Consider the following 24,168-nt stretch of genomic DNA (forward strand, 5'->3'; position numbering starts at 1 on the left):
ATTTTTATGGAATATCCAAACTAGGCAAATCCAAAGAGACAAAATGCAAATCGGTGGCTGACAAGGGCCAGAGTGAAGGGGGAAATGGGGATGACTGGTGACTGGGGATGAGATTTCCTTTGGGGGTGATGGGAAGGTTTTAGAATTAGAGGTGGTAGTTGCATGACACTGAATGTACTAAATGCCACTAAATTGTCACTTCAAAAATTGTTAATTTTATGTTACGTGAAGCTCACCTCAATAAAATAAAATAACTCGAAAATGCTGACCCCAAAACCCCAACTTCTTCTCAGCCTCACAGAGTTCACAGTGATCAAAAGAAGCTGTTGGTGGGGCTTCCCTGGTGGTCCAGTGGTTAAAAACCCACCTTCCAATGCAGGGGATGCAGGTTTCACCCCTGGTCCAGGAACTAAGATCCCATATGCCTCGGGGCAACTAAACCCGTGCGCCACGGTTTTAGAGAGAAGCCCATGCACTAAAAAAAAAAAATCCCGCATGTCGCAACTAAGAAACAACGCAGCCAAAAATAAATAAATACACATGAGCTGTTGGCATCGTCAGCTGGCAATCCTCAGGAAAGCAAGCCACCGGGAAACTATGTCTTAAAACACGGATCTGTTTTCCGGATCTACTTACGGTAAACTGCGGCCCTGTTATGAAAGGATCAGGAAAAGGGGTCACTGTATCAGCCGGGAATGTTTTTATCTTCAAAAAAGAGACAGAGAAGAGTGTTACTTTCAGATTAGAAAACAAAGCTTTGAAATCTTTGGCAGCACACTTTTAAACTGGACCGAAGGATACAGGAGCACACACACCGAGCCTTCCTTGCCTGCTGAGGAAGTAAACCAAGGGCCCCTACGAGAGTTGCCTAGCGGCTGTATCTGAGCCTGGAGCTGCGCCATAGGGCCAGGCCTCTGCACGGAAGACAGGCTGGAGTCTTGTGTTTGCAAGGCACTACACTGCCTCACCCTGACCATAGCCAGGGGGTGTAATGAGGAGGCGAGGGGCCACGTGGGGGCCTGCTGATGGCCCCTCTGCAGCTGTGGGGAATGGACTGGACGCCACTGATAGGGCACAGAGTCTATCACAGTGGACAGAGTACCAGGAGGCCTGGACTAATCAGGCCAGGAGGGCTCGCTGCCCGTTCACTTTAGTTGTAGGGCTCCCTGTAAACTCTGGGCAATAGAGGGAAACCTCAGGGGAACCCGGGTAAGCCTGGAAGACTCCTACCACCATGGCCTTGGGGACAGAAGGCATGGTGATCACAAGTGCCCTGTGCTGGTGTCTGGAGAGGGTTATCCTGCAGGATCAGGTAGCGCCAACTGGCCATCAAGAGCCTTTGCTTCCATTTCTTTCTCTTGGGTCATTTCACCTTTGGCCTCCTAGAGGCCTTTGGAGGAGAGGGGGTGGGGAGGGGTTGTTTCTTTAAGCTGGCCTCGAAGACTGCCAGCAGGCCCAGGGTCCTGATGACCGGCACTAGCTTTGTCTGCAGCCTCGGGGTGCAGCAACTGCCTGCTGGTGGACGCACACTGTTCCACTTCCACCAGAGGGCTGCAGCCAAGACGCCAAGGCCACCACTTCCCACGTGCAGTCGCGTTAGTGTCTTTCAGGGTCTTGCCTACGGATAGTAGTTACTTGATGGCTTCGAATCATTCTAATAGGGGGTAAGATAGGGATGCACAGGAACACATCAGATCAGACCCAAATCTGCTGAGGGTTTCTGAGGGAGTTGAGTAGGTCTCAACTGAACCCATCTAGAAATGACAATGTCCTTGCAGTGGGCACTGAGATGTCTAATCCAAGCCTGCTCGCCCCTCCCCCAAACTCTCTTTTCAAACATCTCAAAATTCCCATGGACCCAGGTGCCAGTTCGCGTTCCTGGTAGTGACTACCTGCTGTGCAGCAAGTAAAGGACTGGGGGAAGCCGTACTCCTTGCAGGGCTTAATGGTTCAAAGTGGTGTGCTGAGACCAACAGCAATGTGAAAGTAACATACAGAATAGACTTGGACCACCGTGAAATAAAAGGGAAAAAGAGGATTATTATTGCTATTAAAGAAATGCGAGAGTTGGCAACATCAAAGAGTTGTTTTATACCTGCTCTAAAGAAGAAAAAGATATTCCAACAGTTACCCTCTGGGTTGCTGAGCTCTGACAAAGCACATACACTCTCCTGATGGTTCTGTAGTTGGTATCACCACATTAGAATGGGGGCAAAGCCAAAGCTGCGATATTGAACCCAGCAGGTTCCGGCCTGAAAAAATAAAGCCCCTGATGCACAAGTGATATGTGTTCCCTGGAACAGTGACAAACTGGAAACAAAGCACACGTCCTGCAGGAGAGAGTTTGTTAGGTAGATGGTGGACCATTCACTTGATAGAATGCATAGGACGTGGTACCGAGAACAAGCTAGAAGCAATACAACGTTAAGCGAAAAGAAGAAAACGGTAGGTGACATGGAGGCTATGATTTAACTATGTAAAACTGTGAATGAATATAAATAAATATTAGAAGGAAACATGCAAAATGAAAAAAAAAAAAAGTTGTGCCAGGTTGGGATTACAGGAGATTCCTTTCAAGTCATTATGTAATTCTCATATCGTCATCTTGATAAACAGCAGGAAAAGACAAGTTAAAAGCTTTTGTTTTGCAACAGAAATGCAACTAAGAGTGTTCTCTCTGCGGAAAGCATCTATGCACATCATGGCTCTAGGAAAACAAACTCTTCACGGTTCTTGAGACCTACAGAGAAAGGGGTGGGACCACAGTCGTGAGTCCCAGTTTGACCAGGGCTGGTTGGACTCCAAACTCTGCGTCCATCCTGGAGTGACAGCCCCTGCGGCCCCGGCTCCTCCGGGGTCCGGTGCTCATACACACCCCTGGGGCTGCCGCCTGATGCTCCTGCCCGCCTCACCTCTCCTGGCCAGGCCCCTCTCCCTGCCAGGGTACCTACCAGCCTCGTTTTGATTGGAGGGTGCATGCAAACTCCAGTGGTCTCTTCCTTCATGGGGAGAGAGAGTGGAGGAGAGCAGCGAGAGTGGGCACAGTGGGGGGCGCTGGCGGGCTCTGCCTGCTCACGAGGAGAGGAGAGAAGGGGAGGACGAGGTGGTGAGAGAGGGGAGGAGGAGATAAGGGAGGGGAAGGAGAGAAAGATAGCACAGTGCAAGATGGATCTGTCAACTCCAGTCTGCTCTCCAGCCAGCCTCACCCACAGCCTCCTTCCAGCCTCTGGCCACCTGACTTCTGGTCCCTCCCGCTTCCCTCTTCTCTCCACCTTCTCTCCTCCTCCCCAGCCCTCCTCAGTCTGCTCCACTGTCTGGGCAGAAGGGCCCATCAAAACTCTCTTGCCAGGACTGGCAGGTGGGGGCCATCTCCTGTGCCAACCACACAGGACCGGTATGCTGTTGAGGATGCTAAAGCATTGCCCAGGCCAAGCCAGAAAGAGCTCAGATGAATCAGTGAAGATGGCCATGGGGGCAAAATGAGCAATGACCACACGCTTGAGAGCGTCGGCCTCCCATGCCCAGCGGCCTCCTACACTCTGCTAAATGAGGACCCACATTACGTGGATAGGTGAGTAGAGAGCTCCAAGAAAGAGGCACATCAGTGAGGAGAAATACAGAGGTCAAGACCGCATCTGTCATGGCTCTTTATCTGTGTTCAGAAGACGTGCTGGCCATGATCCCCCTCCCACATCTATGGCCCCAGGCCTTGGTGTCTGGTCTAGGCACTCGGGGGAAGGGGAGCCTTGCTGCTTAGCTGGAAGCTACCAAGCATTGTGAGAAAATGTCATGTCACTCTTGGGATCCTGGATTCCCCGGTTTTGTTGTTGTTTAGTCGCTGAGTCGTGTCCGACTCTTTTTGCGACCCCATGGACTGTGGCCCGCCAGGCTCCTCTGTCCATGGGATTTCCCAAGCAAGAGTCCTGGAGTGGGTTCCCATGTCCTTGTTACCCAGCCCCAGCGCTAAACAGTGCCATGCACCCAGCAGAGATCTGACAGCTCATACTAGTGAGGATGAGGACGGTGAGGAGAGAAAGCTCTGATGTTAGGAGAGTCACTGACAGGGTTAGTGTGAGTCTTAGGAAAGAACCATTCACTCCAGAGAACAAATACATGTGTCTTTTCACTCAAGAGCATTTTCTTAAGTCATTGGTATGATCCTGCCACGATGGATCAAGGACAGCCTCTGGGAAAGTTTCACTGAAAAATTATCGAGAACATTGCAGCCTTATTTTTCATCTCCAGATGGATCTAACGCCATCCATAGACAGTCCAGTCCTAGACAATCTCCAAGGGGCTTTTACAGCCATATTCCCAATGGCCTTCAACACAGCCTTGTTTTATTATTCAGATGTGGGAGAGGCAGAAATGACATTTGCAAAGCCTAAGTCCATGGGTTTAGACCCTCTTGTCCATTGTTTCTAAGTCCATTTTTCAGAAACAAGGGAGTTCACATTAGTCACCTGCGGTTAAGTTTTACCAGCCTACTTAAAACCTCCCCTTCTGGTCCTCGGGACAAATCCCATGTTCTACATGATGCTATCTAAGGCATGAATCACCAGGAAACATGGACATTCTGCCTTGAGGCCAAAATGTGTATTGGCCACCAGAGTCTGAATTGAAGATTATAATGGATGACTTATTTGCCTAGCATCAGATTTATTGGTAAAGAAATGTTGGTCCATTCCACAAGCATCTCTGACCTCTCTAAATGGAGATTTAGAACTCAGATTTTTAAATGCATCTGAGTCGATTTAAACAAAAGAATATCCCTGAGGTTCCCACACTTCTGACTCGTAGTAAATGAACAGGAAATAAGATAACATGTGTAATAGGCTACTACTCTGAAATACCATTTATATTTTCTCCTGGTATTTCTTTCCCTCCTAGGGTCTTTTCTACACCCACACAGCTAGGTTCTGAGTGGCTTCTGAGTTTCAAAATCTGACCTTTTGGGGGAATAGAAAGGTTTAGGTATAGATAAATGATGGTTAAAATGTTTAAGCTTTCAAAAGAGATTGCCAGCCTGAGGATAGGTGAGAAAATTCACAGGGGAAGGGAGGAGGGGTAGACACGAGTGAATGCTGAGCAAAGGGGCTCTGTGCCCCCTCATTCACTAATGGAGGCTGGGGGACAAGGATGAAGGAGCAGAGGGGAGTGACCTTTCTGACTCATTTTGAGTTGGCGCTGCCTGAGCTGCTGGTCCTGTGCCAAGATGCTGCAAAGCCTTAGTAAGAATGTTTGGATCCCCATGAAGACCTACTATACCCAAGTTTACCAGATGTGGGTAGAAATGGGATTGGTGGGCTTCATCGTTTATAAAATCATGATTGCTGATAAAAGAAGTAAAGCCTTGGAAGCTTCCAGTCCTACACCTGCTCATGGTTATCACTAACCAGCTTTCCCTGGACGAGATGTCTGTCTGACTGTGTTATGGGACATTGTCGTGACTTGTAGCAATGCCACTGCCCTCAGGCATGAATAAATGTACCTGTAAGACTCCTCCTCAAAAAATAAAAAAGCAGAGGGAACCTGTGCTCTAGCAGAGAGGTCCACATCCCAGAAGCTCTGTGATCTCCATCATCCAAAAGGGACATGAACGGAGCAGAGGGTGTCCCAGATGCACCAGCCAACAGCTGACTTCACAAACTAAAGAGACTTCCCTCACTTTCCCCTTGCCCTGAAGAACATGGACGCAACCCCAGGGAGACTGAAGAGGCACCCAATTTGACTTGAGATTAAGCTTTAGCTCTCCTGCTAGAATGAAGGTCAGAATAATAACTAAGTTATTGAGACAAATGGAAAACCAACTCTTCTGACCCCCAACCCAGGGCCCGTTCCGGGCCCTACACAGCCTTCCTTTGGCCAAACCATCTCCTCCCTGACCCATGAACCCCTGATTGATGTTCCCTGACCCAGAGGGGACCCGGGAGGGACAAGCCCCCAAGAGAAAGCATCAGAGAGGCAGGAGGTGTGGGTGTTAATGGGCTTTGTTACCTGGGGAGGGAAGCTAGTGTGACTGACCTGGAGTAGATAGGATGATGCAGCCCAAGGTCAATACGACTTGCGTGTCCATATTCCCTCCCTCCACCTCCCCTCACCCTACCAATACCCACACCCCCGTGCACAGCAGATGAGAATTCCAGATGGAGAGTGGGTGCTGTCTGTACTCACATGCCTTCTTCCCTTCCCATCCCCACGCCTCCATGCTTCCCTCCCAGGCAGAAACTCTTATCTGATCTCGAAGAGTCTGCGATGCAGATTCCAGGAATGGGTGGACAATAAAGCTGCAGAGGCTGCAGGACTGGGTTGGCTAAACTGAGCCACACAACCAAAGAGCCGGAGATTAGAGAAGAAAAGATCTGGGAAAAGGAGGGGGCAAATGCTGTAAGAGTGAAGCTGGAAAGCTTGTTTTTGTGGCAAGTTTGAGGATGCGAGTCCTTAGGGCAGTGCACGGTACAAGAGAAGAAAGAAGCAAAATGAGATTTGAGAAGTGTTACTGGGAGGTGTTCATTTAATCTTCTTTCATTATTTTGAGAGATGCCAGTTAAAGATTGAATTTCTTTTTTTTTTTTTTTTTTTTCCATGGCTGTTTGGACCATACTTCATTCCATGCAGAGACTGGCTCATAAGGGTCAAAAGTCATAAGGGTTAAACTAGCTCCATCAGTGTCTTGGTTTAATGAAGTTCAGAAAATCTGTCCCGCTCCTCTCTCACCAGCTCCCTGTCCTTCCAGATCTGGCCCAAGGAGCCAGGGCAGTGATGTGGCTTTAGGAGGTGTGTCCAGCCTCAGACCCCAAGCTAGTCTTTCCTTGGCTATCCTAGGAGATACAGATGCCACGCCTCTCCATCACCCCAGCAACAGGGCAGAGAGGGCTCGTTTCTCTTTCTGGGTTGGTGGGAGGAACAAATGGAGGAGATGGAAGTAAGAGGACCAGACTAAGGTAGAAGCAGGCAGCTGGAGCCCCTCTTCCTCTCTAGGACCCTTTATCACTCTCAGAGATAGGACTCTGAACTGAAGTAAACCCGGAAATACCAGCCCTCCAGCACAACTAGCGTGTGTGTGCTTTGTGAACATGTACCTGTGCCTCAAATCTGCAGAAACAAGACAAAGGATGCTTCATCTTGAGAACAGATACTCGATGCCGACTCTAGCTGTGAAGTGAACAGCTTTGTCTTGTCCCTCGGCTGGGTAGTGCAGCACCTGGTCCTATTTCAGAGCTCTGTCAGAGCTGCCAGAGACATAGGCAGAGTGTCCTGGGGACAGGGAGTAAGCTCCCTGTTGGAGGTTACCCTATCTTGGCAATCTGTCTAACAAGAAGGGCATGAATTACCAGCTCCATGTTCTTGAACACGGAAGGAAGTAACTCTGCAGGTTCCCGAGCTGGGCATCACCCACGGTCAGTTCTCAGCTAGTTATCTGAAGGAGCTGACTCAAAGGTCTCAGACAGTACCAGCTCACCAGATGAGACGCACAGTTGCAGAAATCACAAGTGATTTCCTTGTGCTAGCCAAGGCAGGAACAGTGATCATTCCTAAAGCCTGCGCAGCATTTGGCCTCATATGTCCCCTCTTGAAAGCTGCCCAGAAAACCTTCCCATCCAGGGCACCCTCGTCCAACTAGCCTGTTCTGAATGACTGCCACCTGGCTTCTCCCCAAGCATCCTGCACATGGCTCTCCTATGGATTCTGACCTTTTATCAACCACAGCCCCTCCAGTCTCCAGCTGCCCTATCCACTCCCAGAGCCTCGCACACAGCCAAACACACAGATCAGTTCTCGGGAGATAGTTTTTCACTTGGCTCATATTTTCACTCACAGGCCAAATTTGCAAACCATGATTTATGCTCCAGTACCCTTGGGTATCAGGCTAAGCCCAGCCGAAGATATATCCAGTCTTGCCTGTGTCATCTAGTGATATTAACAATCTTATACACGTTTATGTTGCTTTTCTATGTGGGGCTCTTTCTCTTGTGTGATCCTCATCATACTCTTAGGCAAGCAGGGCAAACAATGATATCCTTATTGGACAGAAGATGGGGCAGCAATTATCCAGTGGCCAGGATCTTAAGGTGAGGAGCAGGGACTGGAGCTAGTTCTGGTCTGCATGACTCCTGGTCCAGTGTTCCCTCCCCCAAGTGGCTTTCCCACCTGCAGGAATCCCATCCCTAGGGAGAGACCTGTCTGAGGGGATAGAGGATGGTAAGGAGGCACAAGGGGCCTGGAAAGCCAAGGTGAGGCCCTGAGCTGGTGCTTTAGGCCAGAGCATGTTGTTGGAAGAGACAGCAAGAGATGCCTCATGGCAGGCATGCGGGGTGCAGCCCAGGAAGCCAAGAACCCGAGACTCAGGCAGAGAGGAGCCCTACGATGTTCAAGGATCAGCAGACAGGTTGGGTGGGGCTCCTGTTGCCGCCCTCAGAGGAAAGGGGACACTGCCCTCCCTCAGGGGCTCTGGGAGGTGGAGGGACCCCTGACGCCTGAACCCTGGAAGAAAGCTGACCCTGAGCCTCTAGGCTGTGAGCAGGACAAGAGGGAGAGCCTTCCCCTCCGTGATGCCCACCTCCGTCCATCCGTCCCACTGCCAAGACATGTCTACGGTCTGCGGCTTTTCTGGTTTTAGCAAAATGGAAAGTTTACCAGAGGAGTGGCTTCTGTGAAATCCATCAGGAGATCCCCCGGCTCCAAGGTAAAGGCACCTCTGCGGTTAGAGGGGCTCTACAGAGGCAGACAAAAACATCCCAGTTAGGGGTCGGAGGCTCACGAGAGAGGGGGTGTACGTATACATATAGCTGATTCACGATGTTATACAGCAGAAATCAACACAACATTGTAAAACAATGATCCTCCAATTAAACAATAACCCTGTGTACGAGACAGCAAAAGAGACACTGATGTATAGAACAGTCTTATGGACTCTATGGGAGAGGGAGAGGGTGGGAAGATTTGGGAGAATGGCATTGAAACATGTAAAATATCATATATGAAATGAGTTACCAGTCCAGGTTCGATGCACGATACTGGATGCTTGGGGCTAGTGCACTGGGACGACCCAGAGGGATGGTATGGGGAGGGAGGAGGGCGGAGGGTTCAGGATGGGGAAAACATGTATACCTGTGGCGGATTCATTTTGATATTTGGCAAAACTAATACAATTTTGTAAAGTTTAAAAATAAAATAAAATTTAAAGACTAAATAAATAAATAAATTAAAAAAACCATCGGAAAACAGAAATATCCCAGTGAGTGCTGGCTCTCGACTGACCATGGAATTTCATCAGAAAATACAGGTGTTCCCTACCTCTCTCCTCCCCTCACTTACTAGCACTGAACTCATTATTACCCTCAACCCCCCTACAGTTCTCTTGCTCAGCAGGGTACAAAATATTGAGACCAAACCCCAATTTTTCTGACATCTTCATGGGTAGAAGCAGGTTATAGGGAGGGGGACTGTCTTTTTTGAAGCTGAAAACAATTTTTCTTAAATGCTGAGTGCTCTTTGACTGGCCTTTGGGGGAAAAATACTTCAAAGAGTCCTTTGAATATATAAAGAGAAAAAAAAGACCCCATCTTGGATCCAGGGGGCCAAGACCTCAAGGAGCTAAACTCATCTGCACAATAGTGAGGAAAAGCTTTCTGGTGGGAGGGTGGGATCTTTCATTTTTTGGAAAAATTTTTTCTGTCTTGCCCTGGAGTCTTAGCAGCATGGGGGCCTTGAAGCCCTATATAGGAAAAAATAAGTCTCAAATCTCATTAACTTGGTGCAAGCAGAGCCCTAAGGAGAGAGCTGACCAGGAGAGGGAGCCCTGTGGCCTCTGACAGGATGCTGCTTGCATCTCCAACCCAGTTCCCTTCTGTTTCGTAAATGTGTTCGCGTGGTTTTAACCACGGCCTGGATATAGACAGGACTCTGTGTCCATACTTGGGACAAAGAAGTGCTAGGGACTTGGCACAGTGGAGGGGAACCCGACTCCAGTTCCCAGGAGGTGATCTACAGAAAAGCAAGGAGCCTCAGTCTAGGCCAGTCACAGGCTGAGGGCGTTCAGCCAGGATTCTGTTGAGGAACATGGAGATATTCCCAGAGACCCCCGGGAACGGACCCCCTGAAAGACTGCCCATGGGCATGCGGGATGTGGCCTGGACTGCTGTTACTCTGATTTTACTGGGAACTGTGTTCCCTGGAGCCACAGAAGCCTCAGGCTTCCTGTTTGCACAAGCACTTTAATCTCCACTGGACCCATGGGTTGGGCAGGGTAGTAGATTTTACTCCCATTTTTGGGAAGAAGAAACTGGGGCTCAGAGAAACAAGGTCCATGGAGTGGCTTCTCATTTAAAGCAGCCATAGGTATTTGAAAGGAGCAATTGGGAATAGACTCTGTGGCTCTGGTCTTGCCTTGGGGGGCCCCACCTCATGCACACAGCATTCCTCAGTGGGGTCCAGGGACCAAGCAACATTCGACCCAGCATTTGCTTGGAGAGCAAGACCAATCGCTGAAGAGTGACTGCAACCAAGCATCACTCAAACAAAACCAAGAGAAATGTCTTGTGTAAGACCTTTGCCACAGCCCATTCACACCACTGGCAATTTCCTGAAATTTCAAGCCGACAGATAGAATATTGACCAATTTCAAACTATCAACACAGGCTATCTCCCATAAGGAAGGAGATGGGGATACGTCTAGGCTTTTACTTCTCCAGATTTTCCATTTTGGCGGGTAAAAAGCCATTTCTCACTTTCTGTCTTCACAGTGGAGTAAGAGCGTTTGTAGGGATGATATTCTAAAACCAAAACTGCCCTCAGAAATCTCTTAAATTTCCCTTTAAGTACAGAATACATGCTTTTATATGATACTATTTGTCTCTCATACATGGTTATCTTTCAGGGACAGATTATATTTAAAAAAACATGTGGTTGTTACTGTTGCTTTAGGAGCACCCAGAGTTGATGACACAAAGCTCAAATGTGCACAGATGCCACACACTGAATTTATGCACAAACTGCAGCAAGTAGAGCTGCTCCTCAGGGCTTCTCCCGTACCTTGGCCCCTGGGGACAGCTGGCCCTTGCCTTCTGAGTTCTGAGGCGAGCTGATCTTGTGAACTTTGGGGGACAGCAGCGGCGCTGAGACTTGTGTGGCGGTGGCGGTGGCGGCGGCCGTGGTTGGAGTTGTGGGCGCTCCCACTGCCTCGGCCAGGTCTGGAGGGAGGTCGTCTTCATCGCTGCGGTTACTAAAAGCACATGAAGCTCTGCTCATTACAACAACAAACAGGGGAGTGGAGGGAAGAGGGGAGGGCTGGGACGCTAGGGCAGGGGCTGGGGTCTCCCCAGATGTCTACCAGATGTCCAGCTTACGGGAGCCAATATATCAACCTTTAGCCAAAGCAACTTTGGGCTGGATTTTCTGTCACTTGCCCAGGGATGAAAAACAAATCTTAATATAAAAATATAACATAATAATTACCATTTTATCCATTTGTAAGCATATAATTCAGTGGCTTAGACATTCACAATGTTGGATAGCAATTACTTTATTTATACCCCAGACTTCTCTATCATCCCAACAGCAACTCTGTACTCATCAGACAATATCTCTCCATGGTCCCCTCCCTGTAGTCCCTGGTAATGTTTGTTCTGCTGTTGGGGCTCAGAGTGGGCCACCCCCAAATATGCCACAATAGCATATTGATTTATTAGGATAGAGTTGTTTTTAATTTTAATAAAACTATACGGAGAAAAAAATACATTTTTTATATAGCATTTTTTGAAGACCCTGAAGGAAAGATTGAATTACCACCATTACTGAAAATTTATTTCTGGAAATGTCCACATTTTTTAATTAATCAGATAAGAGATATTTTTACCATTAAATAAAATATGTATTCACTATGAGATATAATATCCTAGTTATGAAAATTTGCATTTTAGAAACAATTTAGGGTAATTTTGTCCTTTGGCATTTAGCCAGAAAGAGTAATGACTTTTGGCATTTAAATCAGAAATAAATATTTATCAATATAGTTTGTACTCCCTACCTTGTGTGTTCAGTGTTTCTTTTCAAAATAGCAGTTATGTGGGGATAAGAAAACTTACTGGTACTGAGGTACATAAATTTCAACATGAGGATTTCAGTATGACTTCAAGGGTTTTGTAAGAGAAATATTTGCATCTCTGTGCTTCTTTTCCAAAGAGTGCTTACAAGTACAGTCTGGAAAATGGGAAGTGGAAGAGCAATGATGCACGTGATAAATGATTAGGGAGAAGACAAGGGAATAAGCAGAAAATTGAAAATAAAGATTTCGTGAGAGGTTAAAAAATATATATATATAGTTTGTACTGGCTTCCAAGAGAATATTGACATTCTGCTGAGGGTCTCAAGTTTTCTTCTTCTCTTCATAATGTCAAATTATAATATAAAGTATTGCAAAAAGTTGTTTCTTAATTTCTGACAGACTTTCTCCTTTCAGCTTGGTATGTGGTATAAAGGTCTGTCATATTGATTATTTGGAATTAAGTTACTTAAGAAATAGCCACCAGCACTCTGACCCTCCTCTCTGTCTCCCTGAAAGCAGGATATAAATCTCTCATGTGAAAGGTGTACTCCCTATAGTAGGCAGAAAAAAGAGTGAAGTCGCTCAGTCGTGTCCGACTCCTTACGACCCCATGAACTGCAGCCTACTACGCTCCTCTGTCCATAGTATTTTCCAGGCAAGAGTACTGGAGTGGGGTGCCATTTCCTAGGCAGAAAGACCCCTTTATCACAGAGATAGGGAATTTAGGCCAAGAAGCCTATATAAACAAACCTTGCTGCTTCTTTAAGTTACTACCCCAAGTCCAAACTGTTTAGATTCTTCACTAACTGAGCACCCAATACCTAAGTTTCTTTATCCTGTCAATTGCTTACAAATTTTTTATTTCTTTGTCTAAAAAGTACAAAAGCTGCCTGCTTTGACCACTTCTTAGGTGCTATTTCTATGAGATCTCCATATGCATGGATTAAAATTTGTTTCCTGTTCTCCTAATAACCTGTCTTCTTATTTTATTATTGGTCTGGCCACAAGAACTCAGAAAGGGAAGAGGGAAAATTTTACACCCCTCCCCAACATGGTTTTCTGTCCGAATGAATGTGACTACTCTAGGTACCTCATATAAATGAAATTATATAGTAAATACTTCTCTGTATCTGGGTTATTTTTCTTGACTGTAATGTTTTCAAGATCTATCCATGTCGTAGCATAAGTCCAAGTTTCATTCCTTTTTATGGTTGAATAATATTCCATTGTATAGATAGATTGTATTTTGTTTATCCCTTCATCTGTTGATGGACACTTGGGTTGTTTCTGCCATTTAGCTATTGTTATGAATGTGGTGTGCAAACATCTGTTTGAGTCTCTGCTTTCAACTCTTTTGGACTGGAATTCTACCTAGGAGGGGAATTGGTGAGTTGTATAGTAGTTCTATGTTTAATATTTTGAGGAACCACCAAACCAAGGGATGTTATTCTGAGTAGCCTCCCATAGAAGGGTAAATATAAGAGCTGTAGAAACCTACTGTTTTGAATGAAAGACTCCTCTTATGGTCTAACAGCAACTGTCCCTTTGGTGATAAACTGGTTATAAAGGAGGAGTTGGGCACAATTGTCTTGGGGCCAAGTAGTACTGATTTTAGCCCCTCTCTGATCAAACGGGATGACCCATGATGGAAAGGACACTGGACAGGAAGTCACATGAGGGAGGAGAAGTCTGGGCTGGCACCTGGGGCTCATCTCCAGAGCCTGAATTTATGAGGAAGGCTTGACTTCTCACAAGGTATGCCAAGGCTGGAAGCCTTTCTGATCTGATCATCCTGGCAAAGAGAAGCACCATCAATCGTCCACTCTTGGCATGGACAGTATTTTCTCAAACTTACAGAAATTAGGACAGGTTCCCTATTGCCTGCTGCCAACCAGATTCCTGCCTGTGCAGGAAAGTGCTAAACCAGAAAGATCCAGTTGCCTGAACCCTGCACATTCCAAAGGAAACACTGGTCATTGACAAGCTCCTGAGAGAACCCCTGGACCCTTGGAATATCCTGCTGAATAAGTGGCTTACCATACCTAAGGCCATGGGCCATGCTAGATAGCTTACATTATCAATGTGATATATGATGAACACATGGTATCTAAAGTCAATTCATGAAACATTTTAATAAGTAAAATTTTACATATGGTATGATTCTTTTCTTTGAAATGATGCCTTTCTGTTTTAAAGAAAGGCATGGAAAAATGTCTAGAGTAATAGTCATAAAGGTGAACGTTGGTTATTTTTGATGGTATGATTCTAGGGGATTAGTTTATTTTCTCTTTGGATTTTTTGTCTTGCTGAATAGTTTCAGATTTTTACACTGTTTACTTTTACCTTTTTTTTTAAGATTTTTTTTAATGTAGATCATTTTTAAAGTCTTTTTTGAATTTGTTACAATATTGCTTCTATTTCACGTTTGGTTTTCTGGCTGCGAGGCATGTGAGATCTTAGCTTCCCTACCAGGGATCGAATCCACATCCCCTGCATAGGAAGGCAAAATCCAAACCACTGGGGAGCCAGGGAAGTCCCCACACTATATCTAAATAAATAGTAAAGTTCAATTTATGGGGGAAAACTAAGAAGATCATCATTTTCTACACATACCAGCTGATCTCAATATAAAGATATACTTTTACCTGCCTTAAACTCTTTGCAGAGTTTAATTCCTTCACTCTAAATACAACAGTCGCATTTTTCCTCCCTATCTCGTATTTCGAGAAAAGAACACAGCTGAGATTTTTGTTTATATCCTAAAAAGTGGCAGTTTGAAAACCTGTTCAGAGAACCTAAATATCATGATGCTTTGATGAAGTAGCCTAAAACCCAAACAAGCACATATAATTCTGACCTAGGAACTAGGAATACTGTAACCACTAAAAAAGGAACACACCTCCCCACATGTCAAAAATAATGATGCAGAATTATTTTTGAGGGAATGAGAAATCTTAATTTTTCCAATCTATATCCCTTAACCATGTGTTTATTAACTTCATCAATATCTGTGAGTGGAAGAGATGAGTAAAGTAGTGGTAACTAGAGTTGACAATACAAAAACTATCTATGGGATGAAAATGCAAAACCGGGAACATCCCATCTGTTAATTTTGCTATTTACTACTAATGGGGAAAACGGTGACATTCTTTGATTTTCAAACCAGAATACTTTGGGGTATCTTATGAAATACACACAAAATCAGAGGTTCAAAAAGGGTTTCCTTAAAAGAGGCAATTTGGTGAGTTAGTTAAATTTTCTTTCCTTCCAGGCCATGTAATAGTCACTGTTTCCAACATGACTACATATCCTGAATGGGTGATAATAACATTTTGAATTTCGAAATGTAAAATGAAAGGCTAATCTTGCCAGCTTTATCCCCTGGGAAGCAGATTTTTCATTGGTTAATCTGTCCCCCAGAGATCATTAGGAATGTTAATCATTTGAAGCTTTCTCATGTTGACTTTCCTAGGAAATACAGCTGCTATACAGTCCAGAAGTTTCAACTAAGGCTAATGAGGTGGAACGCGTCTGTCCTGAAATAGCCCCCTCCTCCTTTTCACAAGGGGCAGGTGGCAGGCCAGAGGTGACTGCCGGAGAGCTGCAGCCACAGTTTGCTCCCTGTCCTGTACACTGTAGTCTTGGTACCTCCTAAACTTGACCTTTTTAGAGGCCTCAGGTGCATAATAAGAAAGCAAGAGGAACTAACTCATCCTTCAGCCAGGTCCCTTGCTAGGGCTTACCCACATTATCTTATGTTTACCCTCACAAAATCTTTGTCCATTTTACAGATTACAGAGAGATTCAAAGAGTAATTTTCCCAAGAGTTTATGACAGTGAACAAGAAGCCTTTCTAACTCCAGAGCCCCATGCTTTGCACTGCACCAAAAGATCCCCTTGCAGCTCTCTGACCAATTAATTATATATCCAGACAGGATACCTGGGCCATAGCTGAGGTCAAGAAATGGGAACAACCACTGTGATTTTACTAATGTACCACCACATTTAACTGCAGCATTTACCTGCCCTCTTTGGATTAAAATTATTTACAATCTGTCTTTCCCTCTAATAAATTTAAGTCCTTGCATGGGAATTGTCAAAGTCACTTTGTTCTTCCCTCACGGTGTCTAGAATATCCCTGTGCACAAGGGAATTAGGAAACTTTTGTTAAGTTCAACAGAACTGGACAGGTCCTGCTGGTTCTGGCACACTTTGGAATATGGCTCCTCCTGCAGAAATATGGCTCCACCCAAAGGAATATGGCTCCACCCACAGGAATAAGGCTCCTATGGCTCCTCCTACAGGAATATGGCTCCTCCTACAGGAATATGGCTCCTCCTACAGGAATATGGGCTCCTGCTACAGGAATACGGTTCTTCCTACACAAATATGTTGTTACTGTTCAGTTACTAAGTCATGTCTGACTCTGTGACTCTGTGGACTATAGTATGCCAGGCTCCATGGGGTTCTCCAGGCAAGGATACTGGAGTAGGTTGCCATTTCCTTCTCCAAGAATCTTCTCGGACCAGGGATTGAACACGTCTCCTTCATTGGCAGGTGGATTCTTTACCACTGAGCCACCAGGGAATTCCTACAGGAATAGAGCTCTTCTTGTTGCTCAGGGATCAGCTTTGGCTCTATTGACAGGGCTACCATTTCACTAAGGCACGACGGAGACAGCATCCGACATACTCCCCATGTTCCTCCTGTGCCGTCTGTGCCCCTGAGGAAGCTCCTCCCCTTAAGTGTGGGCTGGATCTGGTGACTTGCTTCTAATGAAGAGAATAGGGCAAAAGTGATGAAATGTCATGTCTGAGATTAGGTTATAAAAGGCTGTGATGTTGCCTTTCTAGAAGTCTTTCTGGCTCTTCTTGTGTATTTTCTCTGCTAGAGAAAGTGGAAGAGGTCTGCGTGTCTAGGAACTAAAGGCAACCTCCAGTCAAAAGCCAGCAAGGAATGATGTCCTCAGTCCAACAGCCCTCAAGGAATTGAGTTCTGCCCCACACTGTATGAATGAGCCTTCAGATGAGGCTGCAGCCCTTGCCAATATCTTGAGGGTAGCCTTAACAGACACCCTGACCCAGAAGACTCAGCTAAGCCATGCCTGGACCCCAACCCACAGAAACTGTGAGAAAATAAATGCAGACTGTTTTAAGCCACTAAATCTTGTAGTAATTTGTTCTAAAGCAGTCAATAAAGAATGCATATGCCACCCGCGTCATGTTGTCAGGGAGAAAGATCCAGCACCATTATGACTTACATCGGAAAACAGACTGTTTTTTTTTGAGGTGGTCCTTTGGGAGGGGTGTGAAGGGCTAAGAAGCATTTACAACTGGACATTTGGCTTCGCCTTTGTTGTTGTAATTGAAAAACTTGCAGCATGGAACTCACAAACTGTATTGTCTTGTTAACTTCCGCACTCGGGGAGGCTTGATCTCCGGCTTTTCCATAGCTGGTTGTGTAGTTTCCACACGTATAGGAATAGGACTTCTAGAGACACATCAGAAAAGCAGAACAACATCAACAAAGAGGTTTATGGTCTGGTTTTGACAGTAGGGACTGCTTTCTCAGTTAATTTATACCTTACTCTTACTAACACTGATAGTCAAGATAGCCATTTTTTCCCTCCTCTTCACTCTACCTATTACATATAATTACTTAAAAATACCACAGAAAAGCCAAAATAAAAAAATTATAAGGAGGAATATACAACAAGCAGGAACTGAACATGATTGGGGTATCACATGAAATTTCTCTGCCCAAAACACCCCCTTCCCAACATTAGGTTTTTGTTCATAACCAGGTTTTGCCAGTGAAACGAGTAAAGGGAAACCCGTGGATAGCCTATTCTTACTTCCAAGTAAGTAATCTAGTATCTATGTTATTTTAAACATAACACAGAATACATTTTCTAAATATACAAAGAATGATAGAGTAGTTCATATAAAAAATATATAATCAGAAGACCTTTAGGACTCACTCTAAAACATTTCATTCTATGTCCAGATTAAAATGTTAAAAATTAAGTTTCATTTTTATATTTCCTCAAGAAAACATGCCAGTTAACCAATGGGCTTACTCCTAACTGTGATTTTAAGGAAAAGTTTTGACACATTTTTATGATTGAGTGATTTCACTTAAAAAAAAAACCAACAGTAATTACTTTCTGGGACCAATGGACATCAAAACAAACTGAGATTCTCAGCAAGAGACTTCTAGTAAGTCAGTTAACACGTCTGGGCCTCCATCTTCCCTTCTGCTGAGTGCCTAATTTGGTGGTGACAAGTATGTGGCCAGAGTGCAATAAATGTTAAAGAAACATAAATGAGCAACCATGAAATAGAGTCAACGTATTCTAGGTTCATGACTTCCTCAAGCTGGCCCTCCGGAGGCAACTGAACGCAGTCCCTGGAAGAACTCAGGGGAGCACATTACTCTGCTAGGGTGGAATGGGTGGTGTTTGGAAAGCTTCAAGGAGGGGTTTAGACTTAACCAGATGGAGGGAAGACTTCCAAGGTGGGAGACAGAGTGGAGACCCAGATCTGCTGATGGGTAAGGTAAAGTCATAGCATCACTGATTCAATGGACATGAATCCAAGCAAGCACCGGGAGATAGTGAGGGACAGGGAAGCCTGGTGTGCTAGTCCATGGGGTCACAAAGAGTCAGACACAACTTAGCAACTGAACAACAACAAGGTAACGTTCCAGGGGAAGATCGGGGGCTTGTGACTAGAGGGGAAACCAGGGCCCATGCATGAGGTGCCTCAAGCTGAGATGTTTATTTAAAGGCAAAGGCAGTCACTGAAGGTTTTTGGCGAGGGAGTGGCATGGTCACTTGCATTTTAGAAAGGCCCTTAGAGCAACAAAGGATGCTGGTGAGGACAGGCCAGATGCAGCATCTTAGAAAACTATAGTAGTGGTTATCCAGCATGAGAAATGGTGAGGGCTGGCGGTAGGTTGGGAAGAGGGTCATGATAAGGAGGGGATGGATGTAGGAGATAATATGAAAGTCAAATTGGCAGGACTTGGTGACCAATTAGATGAGGGCATGAATAGGAGAAGTCAAGGACTCCCAGGCATCAGGTATGGATAACAGGTAGGTAACAATGACATCGGGGCTTCCCTGGTGGCTCATTGGTAACAAATCTGCCTGCTGTGCAGGGGATGCAGGAGATACGGGTTTGATCCCTGGGTCAGGAAGATCCCCCGGAGGAGGGAATGGAAATCCACTCCAATATTCTTGCCTGGAGAATCCCATGGACTGAGGAGTCTGATGGCTACAGTCCATAGGGTTGCAAAGACTCAGACACGACTAAAGCGACTGAGCACACGTGCACACACGCAACAATGACATTAACCAAGATAGGAAAACTGATGAAATGGGCAGCAGGGTAGGGTTGGAAGAGATGAATTAAGGTTTCAAAAAGTCCAAGAGGCAGCAGGGTATGTATCTCCGGAGTAAGACCAATTTATACCAAGAAAATGGACTAGGCATCATAAGATAGCATAGAGAAATATTCACTTCTGCTTTTAGCATCAAGTATAAGACTTTCCCAGGGTAGTGTTCCCTAGATTATGTAAGGTGTTTTTTGAAATTCTTGTTTCTGGCCTTTCCCCACTACGACACCCCTACCCCCGCCAAAATGGCCCTACCTCCCACCAAAGGATCTGAAATGTCTGGAGGAGGACTGTAGTTTTTGGTTTTAACAAGATGCTGATGCAGTGTTCCTTGGACATTTTAGGAAACTTTATCCTAAGGAGACCCCACCAGTGTTAGCAGACTGCCAAGGTGTCCATGGGGCTGCCATGATCTATAGCTAGTTATTTACAGAGAGGTGAAGAGTGTCTACTTTCTATGAGATTAGGAAAGAAAGGTTTTTCTCTGGGTTTGGGTTGGTGGTCATCTGGAGGTTTTAAAGAATATCTATGACTCTAGTACTTCCCGGGGCTCAGATAATGGACCAAGGGACGAGTACTGAACTGAGCTGAGACAGCGAGCAGAAGCCAGGTCATGAAGGGCTCCCTCTGCTCTGTTAAGGAGTCCGGACTCCACCCTGACTTTAAACAGGGGACTGACATGGTCAGGTCAACATGCCTGAGAAGCAACTCAAAGTGACTTGCTAATACAGCAGGTAGAAATATTAAAACAGAGTAAGTGGCATTTTTGAGACATAAAGGAAGTTGAGACAGTCTTTTTCTCGCTCTCTCTTCAGGCTCACATTCTCTCAGTTTTCTTTTTCTTCTCTACTTTATTATCAAATGCCCTCATGAGTAACGCTTTGAGAATAAAGTTGATGGTACTATTGTTTCCCCATTCAAACAAGAAGCAACAGACCTTACATTAGCGTCCTGGAGAGTGGATTTCTTATTAATATTTACAAACGTTGATTCCTCTTTTCCAACCTGCTAAAGAAAACAGGCAGGTTAGTCAAAACTTAATATCTTGGCATGCAAAAATGTTCCCAAGTGTCCTACATTCAAAGGATTATAGAAATGTGAAGGTGTATCAAAGAGGTAGATCATCAATTACTCAGTCAATAACCAGTTGTTTTTTTTTTTCCGGTGTTTATTTAATTTAACAAAAAAATATTTTCTTGAGTCATTCCCCATCGTGGGGATTAACACTTAATCATTCAAATACAATCAATGCTTGCATTCACACTCTTATCGAGTACCTGCTATGTGCCAGCTCAGGACTGAATGAGAAACGGATGCTGTAGGAAAAGTCAAACCCACAGTTTAATTCCCTACCTCACATTTTTAGATCAGGGATAATAAGCAGCTCCATGCTCACACAGCTCTTAGAGCCTTCAAAAGACTTTGGAATCTGTCCTTTCACATCGGTGTAACAAGCCTGGGAGGAGTCACGTCATATGATTTTGAAAGAAGCCTTGTCCTCCTCCCTCTAGTGAGTCCCACAAAGAAGTGCGTGGATGGAAGGACACCCACTCAGCCAGCCAGGCTGGCTGAGCTCACACTGGAGATCAACAGATGTAGCAGCCAGCGGCCCTCAGACCCACCACGGGGTACAGAGCTGGCCCTTTCACTTCCCCAACAACTACTGGCTTTGGGCCAAAACATTCCTTCAGGTTTTGCTCCAAGATGTTATGAAAAACCCAAATGAACTTTTTGGCCAACCCAATAACTACACTGGTTAATAACTCTTTATATTAAAAGCTCTATTCACTTAACAGGTGTGGTTCCTACGTCCTGGCTGGACCCGGCTGACATAGCAGTCCCAGAGCACCTCTTCTACACGTCACTGATGAAACCTCGCGACAGAAAATCAAAGGCTTGCAGGCACGCACCTGGGCGCTCACTCGGGATGCGTTCTCCAGCTGGGCCTTCAGAATGTTACACTTCACGTGATCAGCCACGGGGGACGGCAAAAGTGGAGTCTGGAGAGTCTTCTCAGAAACTTTTTTCTCTTCGGCCTGAGATGAACCAAAATACGTGTAACAAATGGTAAACAAAGAACTAAGGAAACACATACATTAATCTTTCTCAACAATCATCACTGCAAATAACACAGAGACAAGTGTGTCACCAACTCCTGATGTTTGTACCAGCGCTTTTACTATTTGCCAAGGATTCACAAGCGCATCCTCTCCTTCTCGCGTGAAGCAGGGAGAGGAAGTGGTAGGAAGCTCACGAGGACAGGACTGGGAAGGTCCAAGGAGACTCTTTCAGATTCATGCAGCCAGAGCCAGTGGCAGAACCAGGACTCAAACTCTGAGTCACATACTGTGACGCGTGTGTGTGTGTGTGTGTGTGTGTGTTCAGTCGCTCAGTTGTGCCTGACTCTTTGTGATCCCATGGTCTGTAGCCTACCAGGCTCCTCTATCCATGGGATTTCCCAGGCAAGAACACTGGAGTGGGTTGTCATTTCCTTCTCCAGGGGATCTTCTGTGACTTGTTAGTTCAACGGTCGTTCGTATTTTTACAATAATCTTGCTGAAAACTGTGATTCTCAATAAGAAGTCTGTATCCGTTACCTCACTGTAGAGTGTCTCAGATGTCAATAATCTAGTACCACCTTTTTTTTTTTTGCCATTTTTTAAAGAAAGGCAATGCCAAAGAATGTACAAACTACCGCACAATTGCATTCATCTCACACGCTAGCAAAGTAATGCTCAAAATTCTCCAAGCCAGGCTTCAGCAATACGTGAACCGTGAACTTCCAGATGTTCGATCTGGTTTTAGAAAAGGCAGAGGAACCAGAGATCAAATTGCCAACATCCGCTGGATCATCAAAAAAGCAAGAGAGTTCCAGAAAAATATCTATTTCTGCTTTATTGACTATGCCAAAGCCTTTGACTGTGTGGATCACAATAAATTGTGGGGAATTCTGAAAGAGATGGGAATACCAGACCACCTGACCTGCCTCTTGAGAAACCTATATGCAGGTCAGGAAGCAACAGTTAGAAGTGGACATGGAACAACAGACTGGTTCCAAATAGGAAAAGGAGTATGTCAAGGCTGTATATTGTCACCCTGCTTATTTAACTTATATGCAGAATATATCATGAGAAACGCTGGGCTGGAAGAAGCACAAGCTGGAATCAAGATTGCCGGGAGAAATATCAATAGCCTCAGATATGCAGATGACACCACCCTTATGGCAGAAAGTGAAGAGGAACTAAAAAGCCTCTTGATGAAAGTGAAAGTGGAGAGTGAAAAAGTTGGCTTAAAGCTCAACATTCAGAAAACAAAGATCATGGCATCTGGTCCCATCACTTCATGGGAAATAGATAGGGAAACAGTGGAAACAGTGTCAGACTTTATTTTTTGGGGATCCAAAACCACTGCAGATGGTGACTGCAGCCATGAAATTAAAAGATGCTTACTCCTTGGAAGGAAAGTTATGACCAACCTAGATAGCATATTGAAAAGCAGAGACATTACTTTGCCAACAAAGGCCATCCAGTCAAGGCTATGGTTTTTCCTGTGGTCATGTATGGATGTGAGAGTTGGACTGTGAAGAAAGCTGAGCACTGAAGAATTGATGCTTTTGAACTGTGGTGTTGGAGAAGACTCGAGAGTCCCTTGGACTGCAAGAGATCCAACCAGTCCATCCGAAAGGAGATTAGTCCTGAGGGTTCATTGGGAGGACTGATGCTAAGGCTTGAAACTCCAATACTTTGGCCACCTCAGGCGAAGAGCTGACTCATTGGAAAAGACCCTGACGCTAGGAAGGATTGGGGGCAGGAGGAGAAGGGGACGACAGAGGATGAGATGGCTGGATGGCATCACTGACTCGATGGACAAGAGTTTGAGTGAACTCCAGGAGTTAGTGATAGACAGGGAGGCCTGGTGTGCTGTGATTCATGGGTCACAAAGAGTCTGACACGACTGAGCGACTGAACTGAACTGAACCACGAGGTTTTCACAGGTGTATGAAGAGTTAATTTTTAATTAGATTTAATTTTTTGGAGTGATATGCTGGAATACAAGAATTGAACTGGTTCTAAAGCCCATTCGAGGTTTTTGACGATTGCTTAAGGGGGTACAGCTATCCTGACGGTAATGACCAAAGACCGACTTTGAAAAGAAAACAGAATGCTGCTAAAATAAGAAATCAGTGGGAATTTAGCACTGATTTTCCCCTTGAATTTAGCAATTCTGTACTGCTTTTTGGATAGAAAATTCAAGCTGGCTTGCCGCTGCTAAGTCACTTCAGTCTCATCCGACTCTGTGCGACCCCATAGACGGCAGCCCACCAGGCTCCCCCGTCCCTGGGATTCTCCAGGCAAGAACACTGGAGTGGCTTGCCATTTCCTTCTCCAATGCATGAAAGTGAAAAGTGAAAGTGAAGTCGCTCAGTTGTGTCCGACTCTTAGCGACCCCATGGACTGCAGCCTACCAGGCTCCTCCGTCCCTGGGATTTTCCAGGCAAGAGTACTGGAGTGGGGTGCCATTGCCTTCTCCATCAAGTTGGCTTATTCTTGCTTTATCTGACCAAGCAGGAGCTACTGTTCAGCGCTATGACTTGACTCAGGTGAAAACCAACATACATTTTGGAAACCTTGAGTATCATCATTGCATTTATGTTTGCATAAAAGGCATCTCTATGAGGGGTAAACATCTGAATTATAGCAAGACTATAATTCCATCCAGGAGGA

General features: G+C 45.3%; 1 protein-coding gene across 11 annotated transcripts in view; it reads right to left on the reverse strand.

Moving 5' to 3' along the window:
- The window catches only part of EPB41L4B (erythrocyte membrane protein band 4.1 like 4B), a 141,889-nt gene that overhangs the window by 12,691 nt on the left and 105,030 nt on the right, over positions 1 to 24,168 (reverse strand). For 6 of the 11 annotated variants that reach the window (XM_044940401.2, XM_025282197.3, XM_025282194.3 and 3 more), the window contains 7 exons: positions 21,355 to 21,480; positions 20,382 to 20,452; positions 17,438 to 17,536; positions 11,035 to 11,224; positions 8,638 to 8,715; positions 2,952 to 3,068; positions 637 to 705 (listed from right to left, as the gene is read on the reverse strand). In XM_044940401.2, coding sequence (XP_044796336.2) covers positions 637 to 705; positions 2,952 to 3,068; positions 8,638 to 8,715; positions 11,035 to 11,224; positions 17,438 to 17,536; positions 20,382 to 20,452; positions 21,355 to 21,480 — 750 coding nt within the window. The remainder of the gene's footprint in view (positions 1 to 636; positions 706 to 2,951; positions 3,069 to 8,637; positions 8,716 to 11,034; positions 11,225 to 17,437; positions 17,537 to 20,381; positions 20,453 to 21,354; positions 21,481 to 24,168) is intronic. The other 5 variants (XM_025282195.3, XM_025282196.3, XM_025282198.3 and 2 more) reach the window with 5 other exon arrangements.

Source organism: Bubalus bubalis, chromosome 3, assembly GCF_019923935.1.
Source record: "Bubalus bubalis isolate 160015118507 breed Murrah chromosome 3, NDDB_SH_1, whole genome shotgun sequence".
Classification (NCBI taxonomy): domain Eukaryota; kingdom Metazoa; phylum Chordata; class Mammalia; order Artiodactyla; family Bovidae; genus Bubalus; species Bubalus bubalis.